The 16,372-nt window shown below is 44.1% G+C and overlaps 1 protein-coding gene across 1 annotated transcript in view; it reads left to right on the forward strand.

The window, feature by feature from the left end:
• Positions 1–4,336: 4,336 nt before the first annotated feature.
• The window catches only part of miga1 (mitoguardin 1), a 115,600-nt gene continuing 103,564 nt past the window's right edge, over positions 4,337–16,372 (forward strand). Inside the window, exons 1-3 of the mRNA XM_043700081.1 lie at positions 4,337–4,679; positions 5,010–5,159; positions 11,896–12,091. Coding sequence (XP_043556016.1) covers positions 4,341–4,679; positions 5,010–5,159; positions 11,896–12,091 — 685 coding nt within the window. The 5' untranslated portion in view covers positions 4,337–4,340. The remainder of the gene's footprint in view (positions 4,680–5,009; positions 5,160–11,895; positions 12,092–16,372) is intronic.

Consider the following 16,372-nt stretch of genomic DNA (forward strand, 5'->3'; position numbering starts at 1 on the left):
GATATCTGTGATTCTGGGAACCATTGATGGAACCAAGATGGATCATCCACTCAGCGCTCTGGCTTGAAGACTGCAGTGAATGTTTCAGCCTTATCCATTGTGTTGTGCTCCTCCATCATTGAGGATGGGGGCATTTGTGGACCCTCCTCCTCCAGTGAGTTATTTATATGTCCACCAGCATTCCAATTGGATGTGGCAGGACTGCAGAACTTGTATCTGATCTGTCAATTGTGGGATCGCTGTTAATGGCCCACAGTGCCTCATGGATGACCAGTCTTGAGTTACTAGCTCTGAGATGGACTGTTTATTTTTAATCAGTAAAGGAATCAAGAGTTATGGGGAAAAGGCAGGAAACTGAAGATGAAGGTTATCAGATCAGCCATGATCTCATTGAATGATGGAGCAGACTTAATGGGCTGAATAACCTACTTCAGCTCCTATATCATATGGTCTTATGTGGCTTAATAGCCCTGACATAACCTCCTTACTTTTGAATGCAATGCCTCAGTTTATAAAGGCAAGCATTCCATATGCCTCACTATGATTGTACAATGTTATTTGTCATTTTCATAGAATCCATACAGTATAGAAGCAGGCCATTCAGCTCATTGACACCAGTCAGATGATCATTTTTGCTGATGCCAGGTTTCTAATACAGTATATGGGTGGCACAGTGGTTAGCATTGCTGCCTTATGACACCCGGGACGTGGTGGTCCTTGGGTGACTGTCTGTGTGGAGTTTGCACATTCTCCCTGTGTCTGCATGGGTTTCCTCCCACAGTCCAAGAATGTGCAGGTTAGGTGGATTGGCCATAGGAAATACAGGTTACAGGGGCAAGATAAAAGGTAGGATGCTCTTTGGAGGGGTGGTGTGGACTTGATGGGCTGACTGGCCTGCTTCTACACTGTAGGGATCCTATAGCCAATTTTAATATTATAAGGGGAAAATTCTTGCCCACGCTAATGAACTAGTTCCTTCAGCAGGCAGAGGTCAAAGCGTAAGTTGCATCAAGCTATGACATCAGATGCCGATCAGACTAAGACCAATGTGGCACAATAACATGGGTTTGCTAACTATCATTCAGATATCACTTGTCAGTTGTAGTGTGACTACGCCTTAAAATAATAAAAGTAGGGATGTCTTACTATACTGTACTGAGCATGATGAATCCACACCTGAAGGACTGGGCATCTTACTTAAGAAGCGACCTATTTGAATTGGAGGTGGCTCAGAGGCGATTCACTTGGCTGTTCCTGAGAATGAAAGATTTTTCTTCTGAGGAAAGGTTGGGCTTGTACTGATTAATGTTCAGAAAATGACAACTGATTTTATTGAAACGTCCTAAGAGCGAGTTTTGAGAAGATTTGTAGCTCAGGTTGAGGTTCTAGATGAAGGTTTACTCGCTGAGCTGGAAGGTTCATTTTCAGATGTTTTGTCACCATACTAGGTAACATCTTCAGTGAGCCTCTGGTGGTGTGGAGGACTGCTGGTGTTTCCTGCTTTTTATTTATATGTTTGGGTTTCCTTGGGTGAAACATCTGAAAATGAACCTTCCAGCTCAGCGAGCAAATTTACATCCACATCCTAAGATCCTATGTGGTAAACCATTTGTCTTTAATCTGTTTTTCTTATATATTTGTGGATTTAGAAGGGGTATAATAAGTTATATAGTTATAAATTAGACTTTTTTTTGCTCTTGCTAAATTTAAGCATGTAAATAGAGTTAAGTTACAGTTACTGACAAAACCTGGTGTTAATTATTTTTGTTCTGAATAGCAATCAATCAGGTAACTTTGTTATTTTGGTCATCTTACTTTATCAATACACAGTTTGTAATGGCTTGTGGAACAGTGGGGCACAATTATCAGTTCCCAATTAAATCATGGCTCTATCCTTTTAAGACAACATGCTCATTCCAAATATGATTGCAGTGATACTTCTCCGAACTGCTTTGAACAGATTTGTATCCTTCCTTAAACAGGGAAACCAGAATTGTAAATGATGTGGATGCTGAAAGGATGTTTCCTCTCCTGGGGGAAGTCTAGAAGTAGTGGACACAGTTTCCAAAGGTTCATTAATGCTTGGAATGTTCTCCTTCAGAGACCAGTAGAGGCTGAGTTATTAAATACCTGTATACTTAAAGCTGAGTTTTGTAGATTTTTGAGAGACAAGGAAATTAATGGCTATGAGGGACAGGCATGAAAGTGGAGTTAAGGGCATTGTAGATCAGCCAGGTTCTGATTGAAAAGTGGAGCTTGCTCGAGAGGCTGAATATCCTATCCCTGCTCCTATTTTTCGTGATCAAATGATTACAAGATTTGATTGTGAGATTTCACATTCTATTTGTATTTCTTGAGTATAGGATCCTTACTGCTGACATTTTTAGTCACCATTTCTGTGTCAATTGTGACCCAGTTGGTTGCACTCTCACCTCGGAATCAGAAAGTTCGAGTTTAACAGTCAGGGGAGACACACCAGTGCAGTCCTGAAGGAGGCGCTGTCTTTTGGTTGAGGTGTAAAACTGGGCTCTGCCTGCCCTTTCAGGTGGAGCGAAAGGATTCCGGGCCATGTCATCATGAAAAAGAATGTCCTGGTCACACTTCATTCTCCAATCAACATCACAGAAACTGGCGATCCAATCACTGGGAGCTTGCCAGGTGCAAATTAGCTTTCCTTTTTAACCACCTTTGGGATGTGGGCATCATTGGCTGGGCCAGTGTTTATTGCCCATTCCTAGTTGCCCCTTGAGAAGGTGGTGGTGAGCTGCCTTCTTAACCGCTGCAGTCCACCTGCTGTGGTTTGACCCACAATGACCTTAGGGAGTGAATTACTGGGTTTTGACCCAGTGAAGGAATGGCAATATATTTCCAAGTCAGTATGGTGACTGGCTTGGGGAACTTGCAAGTGCTGGTGAGGGACGTGCTGAAGCTTGGGGCAGCTGCCCCCAAGGTGCGGTGGGGAAAGACCACCATGTAACATCTGCCTGCCTAAGAAGAACAGGGGGCCCACCCAGTCATTTGGGCTCTGCTGATGCTTCAGCAGAAGAGCTGGATAGTAAATGTACAGACTTGTATATAGGAAAAATAAATTTCGATGTCTGTATGTAAAGCAATGTAATGTGTGCATATGAATGGCATGGCGGAAATGTATAGAGATCCAAATAATTTTATGAATAAAGTATATTTTTGAAATAAAAAAAAAGTGCTGGTGCTCCTATGTATCTGCTGCCCTTGTCCTTCTAGATGGAAGTGGTTGTGGGTTTGGAAGGTGCAATCTCAGGATCTTTGGTAAATTTCGACAGTGCATCTTGTTGATGGTACACACTGCTACGATTGAGTGTCATGGTGGAGGGAGTGGTGCTTGTAGATATGGTGCCAATCAAATGAACTGCTTGGCCTGGATGGTGTCAAGCTTCTTGAGTGTTATTGGAGTGCATCCATCCAGGCAAGTGAGGAGTATTCCATCTCACTCCTGGCTTGTGCCTTGCAGACGATGGATGGGCTTTAGGGATTCTGGAGACGAGTTACTCACCTCAGTATTCCTATCCCTGGCCTGCTCTTGTAGCCACTGTTTCTATAGCCAGTCCAGTTGAGTTTCTGGTTAATGGTAACTCCCTCAGGATGTTGATAGTCCAGAATTCAGTGATGATAACACCATTAAATGTCAAGGGGCAGGGGATCGATTGTCTCTTCGAGTCATAGATTCATAGAGATGTACAGCTTGGAAACAGAACCGTCAAGGTAAAAACAATGACTGCAGATGCTGGAAACCAGATTCTAGATCAGAATGGTGCTGGAAAAGCACAGCAGGTCAGGCAGCATCCAAGGAGCAGGAAAATCGACATTTCGGGCATTGCCCTGATGAAGGGCTTTTGCTCGAAACGTTGATTTTCCTGCTCCTCAGATGCTGCCTGAACTGCTGTGCTTTTCCAGCACCACTCTAATCGAGAAACAGAACCTTCAAGTCCAACCCATCCATGCCAACCGGATAGCCTTACCTAATCTAGTCCCATTTGCCAACACTTGCCTAAACCCTTAACTATTCACTTACCCATCCAGATGCCTTTTAAATGCTGTAACTGTACCAGCCTCCACCACTTCCTCTGGCAGCTCAATCCATACATGCACCACCCTTCGCATGAAAAAGTTGTCCCTTATGTACCTTTCCCCTCTCACCCTAAACCTATGTCTTCTAGTTATGGACTCCTCCACCCCAGGGAAAAGTCTCTTATTGCAGACGGTCATTATCTGGCATTTGTGTGGCACAAATGTTACTGTGGATGTCCCACTTCCTGCCTCACCAGAGTGAGCTCATGTCAAAAAGTTCTTTCAGGGACTGCATGGAATACATCAGGCGGGTCATGGCTGGAGCTACACGAATGCACGTTTCCGTTGTGATGAAGAGCAGGGTGATTTGTGGCGAAGGTTTGGGAGCCCGGAAGTGGTGCGCGTTGGTATGTTGTCATTCCCATCAGGGAGCTGAGGGAGGAAAGCATTGGTTGCCGGAGCACGGGGCTGTGCTGGATGTTAGCGAGCAAGTCACAGGGAAGGCTGCATCCTCCCACCCAGGGACAGTCAGTACTGAATCCTCTCTCTCACCCTCCCACCCAGGAACAAGGTGCACAAGACCGGGAACCTCCCCACCTCCATCCTCGGTCAATCCATCCCAGCTTGTGAAGGTGGGTCAGTGCGTTAATGCGTCGGAGAACCAGACTGTAATTCTAATGCAATTTGCAAACCTTCCCCAGCAGATATTTTCAACAACCCCTTTGCATTTCTCTCTCTCTCTCTCTCTCTCTGTGCTCCCTGAAGCTTAACTGCTGACTGTACCAGTTGTGGGGTAGGCTGACAGATGCGCCAATTCTTGATTTTAATTTGTCTCTTGTCCGGACATTGTCAATAATTCAGTTTCATGCGGGAAAAAAAAAGAATTGGCGGGCTGTTTAATATTCGATGTTGATTTTTGTTGCATCTGGTTGAATAACGCCCTGTGTTTTGCATTTGGCAAGTTGCACCTGATCGGATCGGCTGGAGGGGGATGGAAAAGAGAAATGAGCGATCTCGCTGAGGAATCCATGAGCGATCCGACCGGTCACTTCCAGACGCTGGCGCTCCGAGCTGTCGATCTCCCGGTGTCTCTCTATCGCTCCCTGCCCGAGGTCAGGTCACATCACCGCTCCCACATCCCACACAGCCGACACAACCCGAACTCCGCTATTAGAGGGCTCTGGTGGCGCAGTGGTAGTGTCCCTCCTGCTGAGCCAGGAGGCCCGGGTTCAAGTCCCACCTGCTCCAGAGTCGAGTCATAAAATCCCTGAACAGGAGCCTTGGCTTAAGTATCTGACTGGGCTTTAGGGGCGAGGTGTGCGTTTCCAGTGTTAACACGTGCTGCTTGTTTAGCTCCCTGGACTGCTATTCCCACCCTGGGAGCGTGTCAGTATTTACGGGGGGGTCCCTGGGAGCGTGTCAGTATTTACAGGGGTGTCTCTGGGAGTGTGTCAGTATTTACAGGGGTATCCCTGGGAGTGTGTCAGTATTTACAGATTTACAGGGGTGTCTCTGGGAGTGTGTCAGTATTTGCAGGGGGGTCTCTGGGAGTGTGTCAGTATCTACAGGGGCGTCCCTGAGAGTGTCATTATTTACAGGGGTGTCTCTGGGAGTGTGTCAGTATTTGCAGGGGGGTCTCTGGGAGTGTGTCAGTATCTACAGGGGCGTCCCTGAGAGTGTCATTATTTACAGGGGTGTCTCTGGGAGTGTGTCAGTATTTGCAGGGGGGTCTCTGGGAGTGTGTCAGTATCTACAGGGGCGTCCCTGAGAGTGTCATTATTTACAGGGGTGTCTCTGGGAGTGTGTCAGTATTTGCAGGGGGATCTCTGGGAGTGTGTCAGTATTTGCAGGGGGGTCTCTGGGAGTGTGTCAGTATCTACAGGGGCGTCCCTGAGAGTGTCATTATTTACAGGGGGGTCCCTGGGAGTGTGTCAGTCTGTTCAAGGCATCTTGAGATTTATTTCCAAAGAGTCCCTGGAATTGTCAGTATTTGCAGAGTTTGTCAACATAGAAATGTATTATAATTACTGGTCTTATGTGAATTCCTAACCGGGATTTTCCATAAATCACATTTGGGTGTGAGTTTAAAACATTGAATTGTAAAGTTTTTGATGTGTTTGTGTAGTGTGGGTGACATTGCCTGTTGACTTGCCGATTCTTAATTGCCCTGAGAATCTGATGGAAAAATTATTGTCTTTCTATGATGGTCCATCAACAATGATATTAGGTTAGAAGTTCCACCGATCTAATTCCCAATGATCTAAGGATAGTGTTGTAATACCATAACTGGATGGCATGTGAGGCGGTGGTGATGGTATTGCCACAATATTGCTTCTCGTTGTCACAATGGTATTCAGGGGTCACAGCAGCAGGAAATGCTGTTGATGTTACTATAACAAAAAAATGCTGTGAACGCTGGAAAATCTGGAGGGAAAACAAGCAGGTGCTGCAACTTGCAGGTTAGTTGGTATCAGTGGAGAGACAATCAGTTCATTGTTCAGGCCAAGGAGATTTCATTTGAATTGAAAAAATGTTACAGACATGACAGGTTAAAGGGAGTACTAGAAAGGAGATCATTAACTCTAGTGTCGAGACAACTAATACCAACAGGAGTAGAGTGGTGCTGGGAAAGCACAGCAGTTCAGGAAGCATACGAGAAGCAGTAAAATCGACGTTTCGGGCAAAAGCCCTTCATCAGGAATACAGGCAGAGTGCCTGAAGGGTGGAGAGATAAATGAGAGGAGGGTGGGGAGAAAGTAGCATAGAGTACAATACCAACAGCCATGGAGAGCGATACCTGTTGCGGCTGGAGCCTGTCTCTTCACCCTACTCTTTAGTAGAAATATAGCAAAAGTTATGAAACAAGTGCAGAAATTTCTGGAAAAGCTCAGCAGGTCTGGAAGCATCTGTGGAGAGAAATTGGAGTTAACGTTTCAGGTTGAGTGACCCTTCCTCTTACTGCAACTGTACAAGGTGCCTGTGGGACCACATCTAGAGCACTGTGAGCAGTTTCAGTGTTTCAGGAATTATATTATTTTATTGAAGGCATTTCAGAGAAGGTTCACTCGGGGATGATCCCTGATATAGAGGGGCTCTCTTATGAGCAAAGGCTAAACAGGTTGGGATTCTGTTCACTGGCGTGTAAAAGAATGAGAAGTGATCTCATTGAAACATATAGGTTTCTTAAGGGTGGAACGGTCAACTGCAAGGGGACACAGATTCGAGGTGAGAGGGCAGAGTTTAGGGTAGAAGAACGGGGAAGTCTTTCACACGAGGGTGGTGGGTGCCTGGAACACACTGCCAGTGGAGGTGGTGGAAGCAGGCACATTAGCAATGTTTAACGTGTATCTTGATAGACACGGGAGGGGAACAGAGGGATCGAAAACATGTATGGGCATTAAGTAGCGGGTCTAAATAAGAGTTAGGAATTGGTGTATGTGGGCCAAAGGGCCTTTCCCTGTGCTGTATTGTATTGTATCATTGTATTAATAGGTTTGACAGGGTAAATGCTGAGAGAATGTTTCCCTTCATGAGAGAGGCTAGAACCAGAAGGCACCATCTTAGAATAAAAGGGCACCAATTTCGGACTGAGATGAGGATGAATTTCTTCTCTCAGAGAGTTGCGAGTGTTTGGAACTCCTTGCCACGGAACACTATCAGTGGGCAGAATCCTTGTGTACATTTTAAGGTTGAGATAGATAGATCAGTCAGGGAATCAAGGGGTGCAGGGAAAGGACAGGAAAGTGAATGTGAGGAATGTTGGGTCAGCCATGATCCCATTGAATGAGGAACGGGCTTGAGGGGCCGAACAGTCTACTCTTGTTCTTATTTCGGCTTTTAAACTTTCAAGTTACTCCCAGACCAAACACTTTGCAAGGTCAGAACTGCCGATCTGCGCTGTCCTTTGCATGAAGGATTACTGGCTGACATCAACAGCCTCACTCTAGTTATAAGGTTCGACTTCTTTGGTCTGGAGTATCTGAATCATTGACTGAGTTATGCAGTTGTATAAAGCTGTGCTTAAACTCCTTTGGGAGTACTCTGTAATGTCCCAGGCACTGCACCTCAGGAAGGATATGTTGGCTTTGGACAGAAACAGCACATATTCATCAGAATGAGTTAAATTATGAGGATTTAAATGAGCTGATACGAAGCTTGTGTTTTGTAAGCCTGACGGAGGAAGAGTAGACTTGCGGAGTTGGGAATGAATTTTCTCACTCATTATGTGTTTTGAAATTTTTGAAAATAGAGTTAGAGCGTGTGTGGGTATAATGGAACTCCAGGACGTAGGGAGCAGCCTGGAATTGTTGCTTTGTGCACTTGTCGAATGTTAGCATTGTTGGCTGGGCCAGTATTTATTGCCTATCGCTAACTGCCCTGGAGAACTGCATTCATGAAGCAGTACAGCCCAGGGGTGTGAAGGTGCCCACTGTGCTGTTAGGGACGAAATGATTTTGAGCCAGAGCGTCAAGTTCCAAGTCAGATTGGTGTGTCACTTGGAGGGCAATTGGCAAGCCATGGTGTTCCCATGTATTTGCTGCCCCTGTCCTTCCAATGGGATGGGACACAGACTTGGACAGTGCTGTTGAAAGGGCCTTAGCAATTTGCTGAAATGCGTCTTGTCAGTGTGTTAGTGGTACTCTGGTTAAATGTTTGGAGGTGGTGGATGGACTGCATTGTCAAGTGAGCTACTTCATCTTGTTGCTTTGGAAGAAGTTATGGGACTTTTGTGGAGCAGACACCAAAGCAATATCGACCTAATAGAAGGAGGTAGAAGATTTGCTCCTCCCAGTTCCTGTTATAAGTTGAATGTTCAATAACTCCAATCAACAAGAATTAATTTAACATTTGAAAGTGCCTTGTAACAAATGGGTAAATTTTATGAATAAGTGTGGTAAATGTTTGGAATTTTCTTCTGAGCTACTGACGCTCCATCAGTTATTGATTTCAGAACTGAGACTGAAGGCTTTTTGTTACCAAAGATGTTCAGGAATATAGGACAAATCCCCCGGAGCATCGGAGGCTGAGGGGTGACGTTATAGAGGTTTATAAAATCATGAGGGGCATGGATAGGATAAATAGACAAAGTCTTTTCCCTGGGGTGGGGGAGCGCAGAACTGGAGGGCATAGGTTTAGGTGAGAGGGGAAAGATATAAAAGAGACCTAAGGGGCAACTTTTATCACGCAGAGGGTGGTACGTGTATGGAATGACCTGCCAGAGGAAGTGGTGGAGGCTGGTACATTGCATTACATTACATTACAGTGTGGAAACAGGCCCTTCGGCCCAACAAGTCCACACCGACCCGCCGAATCGCAACCCACCCATACCCCTACATTTACCCCTTACCTAACACTACGGGCAATTTAGCATGGCCAATTCACCTGACCTGCACATCTTTGGACTGTGGGAGGAAACCGGAGCACCCGGAGGAAACCCACGCAGACACGGGGAGAACGTGCAAACTCCACACAGGCAGTTGCCTGAGGCGGTACAATTCCAACATTTGAAAGGCATCTGGATGGGTATATGAATAGGAAGGGTTTGGAGGAATATGGGCCGGGTGCTGGCAAGTGGGACTAGATTGGGTTGGGATATCTGGTCAGCATGGACATGTTGGACCGAAGGGTCTGTTTCTGTGTTGTACATCACTCTGACTCTGTGACTCTAAATGAAGTCAGGTCACCGATCAGCTATGATCTCATTGAATGGTGTACCAGGCTCAAGGGGGACTCAAGTTCCTATGTTCCTCAGTTGTTGTTGCCTCTCAGAGACAGCATCTCCTTTGATTGAACCGTTGCTCTGCCTGGCTGCACAGTGTGTCATTGAGCAATATAGATCAGTAAAGTTATTGATTGAAAGGTGAGTAAAGCCAGTGTGACGGATCTGTTTCTTTAACAAGGTTAGGTTGTCCTTTTTCTTCAGAGAGGTTACAAATGACACAGGTTCCGGAAAGTCTGAGGATGGATGGATTTTAGGGCCAATTTGTCTACAGCTAACAGATACTACCTCAGGCAGAAGGCTTTCAAGTTTTAAGAAAAAAACTTTATAATGAAAGGGGAGTGGCCAGTTCTAGCAGCTCAGCTATCCTTTGGTTTGGTTTGAATGTAGCAGTGGGTATGTGAAGAGAGGCTACTGGACTCTCTCTTTCTGACTTCTGTCGTTTTCCTTTTGTGCCAACAGGTGTTTATGGGGATTGTTGCAAGTATTTTGGAACAGCATCATTAAGTTGGGATAGTCTTTTGGGTTTTTGGATAAGACAAGTTATTCGGTGTTCTGTTTTCTGTTCTTTGTGCTTCATTCAGTAATCTTGTAAATAAATTCTGTTTTCTTTGAAACTAAGTAGTCTGACCAGTTGATTCTCTCCTGGAATATCCACTGTACACTTGCTTAAAACAAATGCAAACTTAGGGTCTAGAATATCTTCTTGAAATGTTTTGAGGGGTCTTGCCTGGTCTATAACACCAGGAAGATGTTGGTATGGCACCATTTGTTTCATCAGCTTCACTGCCATTTTAATCACCGTCACCTTTGCCGACATGAATCGTATCGTAAGATCTTACGGAATAGAATGAGGCTCTTTGGTCCATCATAACTGTACTAGCTCTTCTATAATTTTTAGGCTGACTCCCTTATTCCACGTAGCTGTTCAACTTTCTCCCCTTCAAGCTGTTTTTCCAATTCTCTCTTGATAAGTTTTTGTTCAATTAATTCCACCACATCTGAAGCAACACTTTCCATGTCAAAACAACCTTACACCTTTGGCCTGTGCAATCAATTTTTCTTTATGCCCTCAATCAAAACCTTCCAAAGGTCTACATTCAGATAGCAATTTTATTCCATGCAATCTGTCCTGAGGTGTTTGAGGGAGGCAAAAGCAGACAAAGGTCAATACTGAGCCAAACAAAGAGAACAGAACAAAAAGCCTGGTCACACAAGTGGGTCTTTGAGCAGGTGAGGTGTGAGGGTTTAGAGAAGAACATTCAAAGCTTTTGGCCAAAGGACCTGCTGTTGTTGTCCCTGGACTATGACAACCAATGTTCTTGGAAATTTGAGGTTTTTTAAAAAAACTATTAGTGCTCTGCACTTAGAGGAAATAAAAAAAAGGATCTGATAGAGGTCCAGGTAGGGACTTTGACCTATCGATGCACATGTGGATTTACAAGTTGCATTCCCAACACAGGTGGGACCTGAGAAGAACCAGCTCAGGAAATAATCCATTTCTGGATTGGATTGTTGTTAAGACGTTAAGATTTTCTAAAAGGAGGAGATGATGGAGAGGGAATTTCTGACAGTGAGGCTTCAATGACTGATTTCTGATTAAAGACATGGCAGTGGAAGTATGATGGTGCATAGGGAATGTCTATAAGATTCACAAAGCTCTTCCCTCCAGGGAAGGTGATGGCCTAGTGGTATTATTGTTGGGCTGTTAGCCCACAGATCCAGATAATATTCTGGGCACCTGGTTCAAATCCTATGATGATAGATGGTGGAATTAGAATTCAATAAGAAAAAGCTAGGATTAAGAGTTTAATATTGACCATGAATCCATTGATCGGGAAAACCCAATCACTAATGTCCTTGAGGGAAGGAAACTGCCATCCTTAACTCCATATGACTCAAGACCTATCGCAATGTGGTTGACTCTTAACTGTCCTCAGGGCAATTAGGGATGGGCAATAAATGCTGGCCTAGCCAGTGATGTCCTCATTCTGTGAATGAACAAAGAAAAAAATACTGCATTGCAATGTTGTAGGAAAGGCTGTGCTGACAGCCTGCATGATCATTGTTTTGAATCTTGCAGTTATTAAAGAATAAATTTGTAAATAAATATTTTTTGCCTGCCTTAGGTAAAGCTCCCTCCTCTTGTGAGGAAACTCTTGCTGATCTCCGTCGTGGGGGCTGCTTCACTCGCTATTTTGACTCACCAGTTAAAACGAAAGCGTGGGAAGAAAAAGCAGGAAGAGGAGACGGAGAAAGAGCAGTCGCCATGGGAACAGGAGCTTTTCATACCTGAATTTTCCAGGACAGCAGCATCAGAGAAAGGTTAATGTAGACGCTTTTATTTTATACCTTTACTTTTATTTAACATTTCCTTCCATAAAGAACATTTGTGAACAGTTTGGATTTTTATGACAATGCACTGATTTCATTTGTGGCAATTCACTGGTTTCCATTACGAATACTGACATTTTATTCCAGATTGATTGAATTGTCTAATTTTAAATTCCACACTGAAAGTGTATCTCTCAATCATTAATCAACTCTGCTCCTTTTACCTTTTACATTTTTGCTGCTGCTGCTTCTTAAGATGACACACCCATTCCAGTCTTCGTGTTTTCTGCTTGAGTTGTGTTAAAGGTTATAAATAATTTCCTATTGTCTTCTCTCCCTGGAATGTTTTCTTGTGATGTGCTGAGGGATAGGAACAGTTTAAGGCCATTCAACTTCTTGAACCGTTTTTGCCATTTTAGTTCGATCGCAGCTAATTACTGCTTCAATTCCAACTCTTCTTAATTAATTCCAAGGGAAACGAGCTGCTGTATAAGAGAGTGAGGATCCGAAAGGGTCAATGCCTCAGGTATTGTCCGCTGAAATGCTGACAAAGGAACTTAGTGAGGGAAATCTTGAAGGAGTGAAGCCTGGCATCTGGGTCCTTCTCACAGCCTTTGTGACGAGGGGGCCAGAACTTTCCCAGTTACAGGTCGTTCCGCTATAATGTGCGTTTAGTTAATACAAATTTGCCATAACACAATTGATGAATTGGGGACAGAGTTTTGAAAGCACAAAGTTTTAACTTGTGTATTGGTTATAACTCGATTCTGGCCCTATTAGTTTAAATGGCGCCGCTATTACACGATTTTCTTATAACACGGGATTGCACAAGAACAGAACTAGCGCGTTATAGCGGAACTGACTGTACTGAACAGCAAGGGCATTGGTGAGAAAGTTGGGAGAATCATGTGAGATCAGCTGTGAGGAGGTTATTGATGTCAAGAGCAAAAACGCCCATTTTTCCCACCTAGTATTGAACGCCGAGATATATTCTTGCCAGTGAGCGGTGCTGGCAAGTATCAGTATGTACAAAAATTTGATTATTACTGTTCTAAAGAAGGGCCAAAAATGTTAACTCTGCTTTCTCTCCACAAGTGTTGCCAGACCTGCTGAGTTTTTCCAGCAAGTTCTCTTTTTGTTTTTGATTTCCGTCATCCACAGTTCTTTGGTTCCTTTATTATTACAAAGTCTCACGTCATTTTGTATGAAGTATCCTATTCTCCCACTAGATGGCGACAATTCGTCTGAAAGTCAGAGGGTTACCCAGCAACTCTAGCTTGCTTCTTTCTCCTGTGGACTTCCATCCTGGACATCGGATCAGATCAGCTTTGATCCCATTGAATGGTGGAGTAGGCCCGAGGAGCCAAGCGGCCTACTTCTCTTCCTGTTTAGAGTCATAGAGTCATACAGCATGGAAACAGACCCTTCGGTCCAACCAATTCATTCCGACCATGTTCCCAAACACTAAACTAGTCCCACCTACTGGTGCTTGGCCCTTCTCCCTCCTATTCATATTTATCTAAGTGTCTTTTAAACATTATAACTGTACCTGCATCCACCACTCTCTCTGGAAGTTCATTCCACACACAAAACACCCTCCCTGTTTAAAAAAAAGTTGCCCCATGTCCTTTTTAAATCTCTCTCCTCTCAGCTTAAAAATATGCCCTCTATCCTTGAAATCCCTCACCCTAGGGGTGAAATTCACCATATATATGCCCCTCATGATTTTATACATCTCTATAAGGTCACCCCTCAATCTCTAACGCTCCAGTAAAAGATGTCCCAGCCTCTCCTTATAACTCCAACCCTCCATTCCGTGCAACATCCTGGTAAATCTCTTCTGAACCCTCTCCAGCTTAATAATATCCTTCCTATAACAGGGCGACCAGAACTGGCCACAGTATTCCAGAAGATACCTCACCATTGTCCTATATAAGCTCAACTTGTCTTCCCAAATCCGACACTTAAAGGTCTAAGCAATGAAGGCAGGCATGCTAAACATCTTTTGGAATAACATCTAGAGGCATGGGCAGAGCCCGCAAGCACACCTGAGAACCAGGACCTCCAGGTCCCTATTGGCGAAGTAGGTATCAATTTCCCTCTGTTTTACATTTTGTGGCAATTGACAGGCTCCAAGTGTTCAACTGGGTGCATGCTGGGCTTCAAAGATGGAGCCAGTGCCAGGAATCCTGGGAGGTCCTGGCAGTGGCCAGTACTTCCACCTGTGAAAGGTACCACAGGGAAGATACAATGAGCAGAGTGTCATAGAATTGTGGTGCAAAGGTAATGAGATGCGTTTGGGAAGATAATGTGAAAAAATGTGCTTGGGCTTATGGAGAGAAACCTTCCATGAAGCTTGCCAAAATTGTCACTCAGCCAATATCTAGTAAAATTTAGCCCAAAGTCTAATACGTCAGTGTAACTAGTAACTAGTTACTGTCAGCATCTTGTTTAAGTCAAGTGCTCCTTCTCTTTGACTGCTAAGTAGATTTATTCTGTCACATTAGGCTCAAGCAGGCCCTGCATATCCCTACCCTGAACGAGGATGGTTGCAGCATGTCTGTCAGATAACTCATTTAGCAGGGTGGTGAGAATTGGTCTTAGACGTTTGTCAGCCATCCTTAGTAGCCCGTGAGAAGGTGGCATGAAAATACCTTCTATGCCACTAAGCCCAAGAGTTGCTGGGCCATTTCAGAGGGCAGTTACATAACCACATTGCTTTGGGTCTGGAGTCACATGTAGGCCAGACCAGGTACGGGTGGCAGATTTCCTTCCATAAAGAACATTTGTGAACAATTTGGACTTTCATGATAATGCACTGGTTTCATTTGTGGCAATCCACTAGTCTCAATTACTAATACTGACTTTTTATTCTAGATTTATTTAATTGTCTAATTTTAAACTCCAGCTGAACGTAAATCTCTGGATCTTGAGACAACTCTGATCCTTTTACCGGATTTAAACATTTTTGCTCCATATCCCTTCTCCATAAGACAACATACCCATTCCAGTCTGGTAAACCTTCTCTGAATTGTTTCCAGTGCATTTACATCGTAAGAAACCTGTCGACATTAAAAATAGAAGCAGGAGAAGGTTGTTTCAAAGCTGCTCCATTATTCAATAAGATTATGGCTAACCCCAAATCCCTATTTCTGCCCACTCCTGATCACCTTTCACCCCCTTGCTTACGAAGAATCGATCTACCTTTACCTTGAAAATAATTCACGTACTCTCTGCCTGAAATGATAGTCAAAATCATAAGTCAGAATTGGAATTCTGCACCTGTGCACTTCCCTCCAATTCACCTGATGAAGGCACAGTGCTCCGAAAGCTTGTGATTTTAAATAAACCTGTTGGACCATGACCCGGTGTTGTGTGACTTCTGACTTTGTCCGACCCTGTCCAACACCGGCACCTCCACACCATGAAAAGGCGGTAGAAGCAGAGTTCCAAATTCTCAAAACCTAGAAAAAAAATTCACCTCATCCCAGTCTTAAATGGGGTGGCCCAGGTTTTCAAACAGCGACCTCTAGTTCTAGATTGTTCCTTCAAATGAAACGTCCTTTCCTCGTCTCCCCAGTCAAGGCCCTTCAGACATGTTCGGTCAAGTTGTCTCTTACATTTTTACACTCCAGCAGATATAAACCTAGTCTCATAAGATAACCAGGACTTGGTCTGGTAAACCTTCTCTGAACTGCTTCCAAGTCCTTTTAATTGTTACTTAAATAAGGAGACCAGTATTGTACACTGTATTCCAGATGTGATCTCATCAGTGCTCTGTATAACTAAAGCATAACCTTGCTATTTTTGTATTCAGTTCCCCTTGCAATAAATGATAACTTTCTTAGTTATTTGCTGCACCTTGCTTCACCAAGTCTCTACAGGCAGCACTGTCCAAATGCAGAAGCACAAGGACAACAGATTCATGGGGACACCACCCCCTGCAAGTTCCTGTTGAAACACTCACTATCCTGACTTGGAAATATATTGCCCTTCCTTCATTGTCACTGGGACAAAAATCCTGGAATTTGCTGCCTCCTATCTTTGTGGCGTTACCTACACTATATGGACTGCAATGGTTCAAGAAGCATTTCACCACCACTTTCTCCACAGTAATTGGAAATGGGCAATAAATTCTGGTCCAGCCAGTGACACCCACATTCTGTGAATTAATTCCAGAATCCGACAAACTAACGTTTTATCATTCATGCACTCGGATACCCAGATCCCTCTATCTCAGAAACAAAAAAAGCCAGACATTGCTGGAAAAGC

This window comes from Chiloscyllium plagiosum, chromosome 11 (genome assembly GCF_004010195.1).
Source record: "Chiloscyllium plagiosum isolate BGI_BamShark_2017 chromosome 11, ASM401019v2, whole genome shotgun sequence".
Lineage (NCBI taxonomy): Eukaryota > Metazoa > Chordata > Chondrichthyes > Orectolobiformes > Hemiscylliidae > Chiloscyllium > Chiloscyllium plagiosum.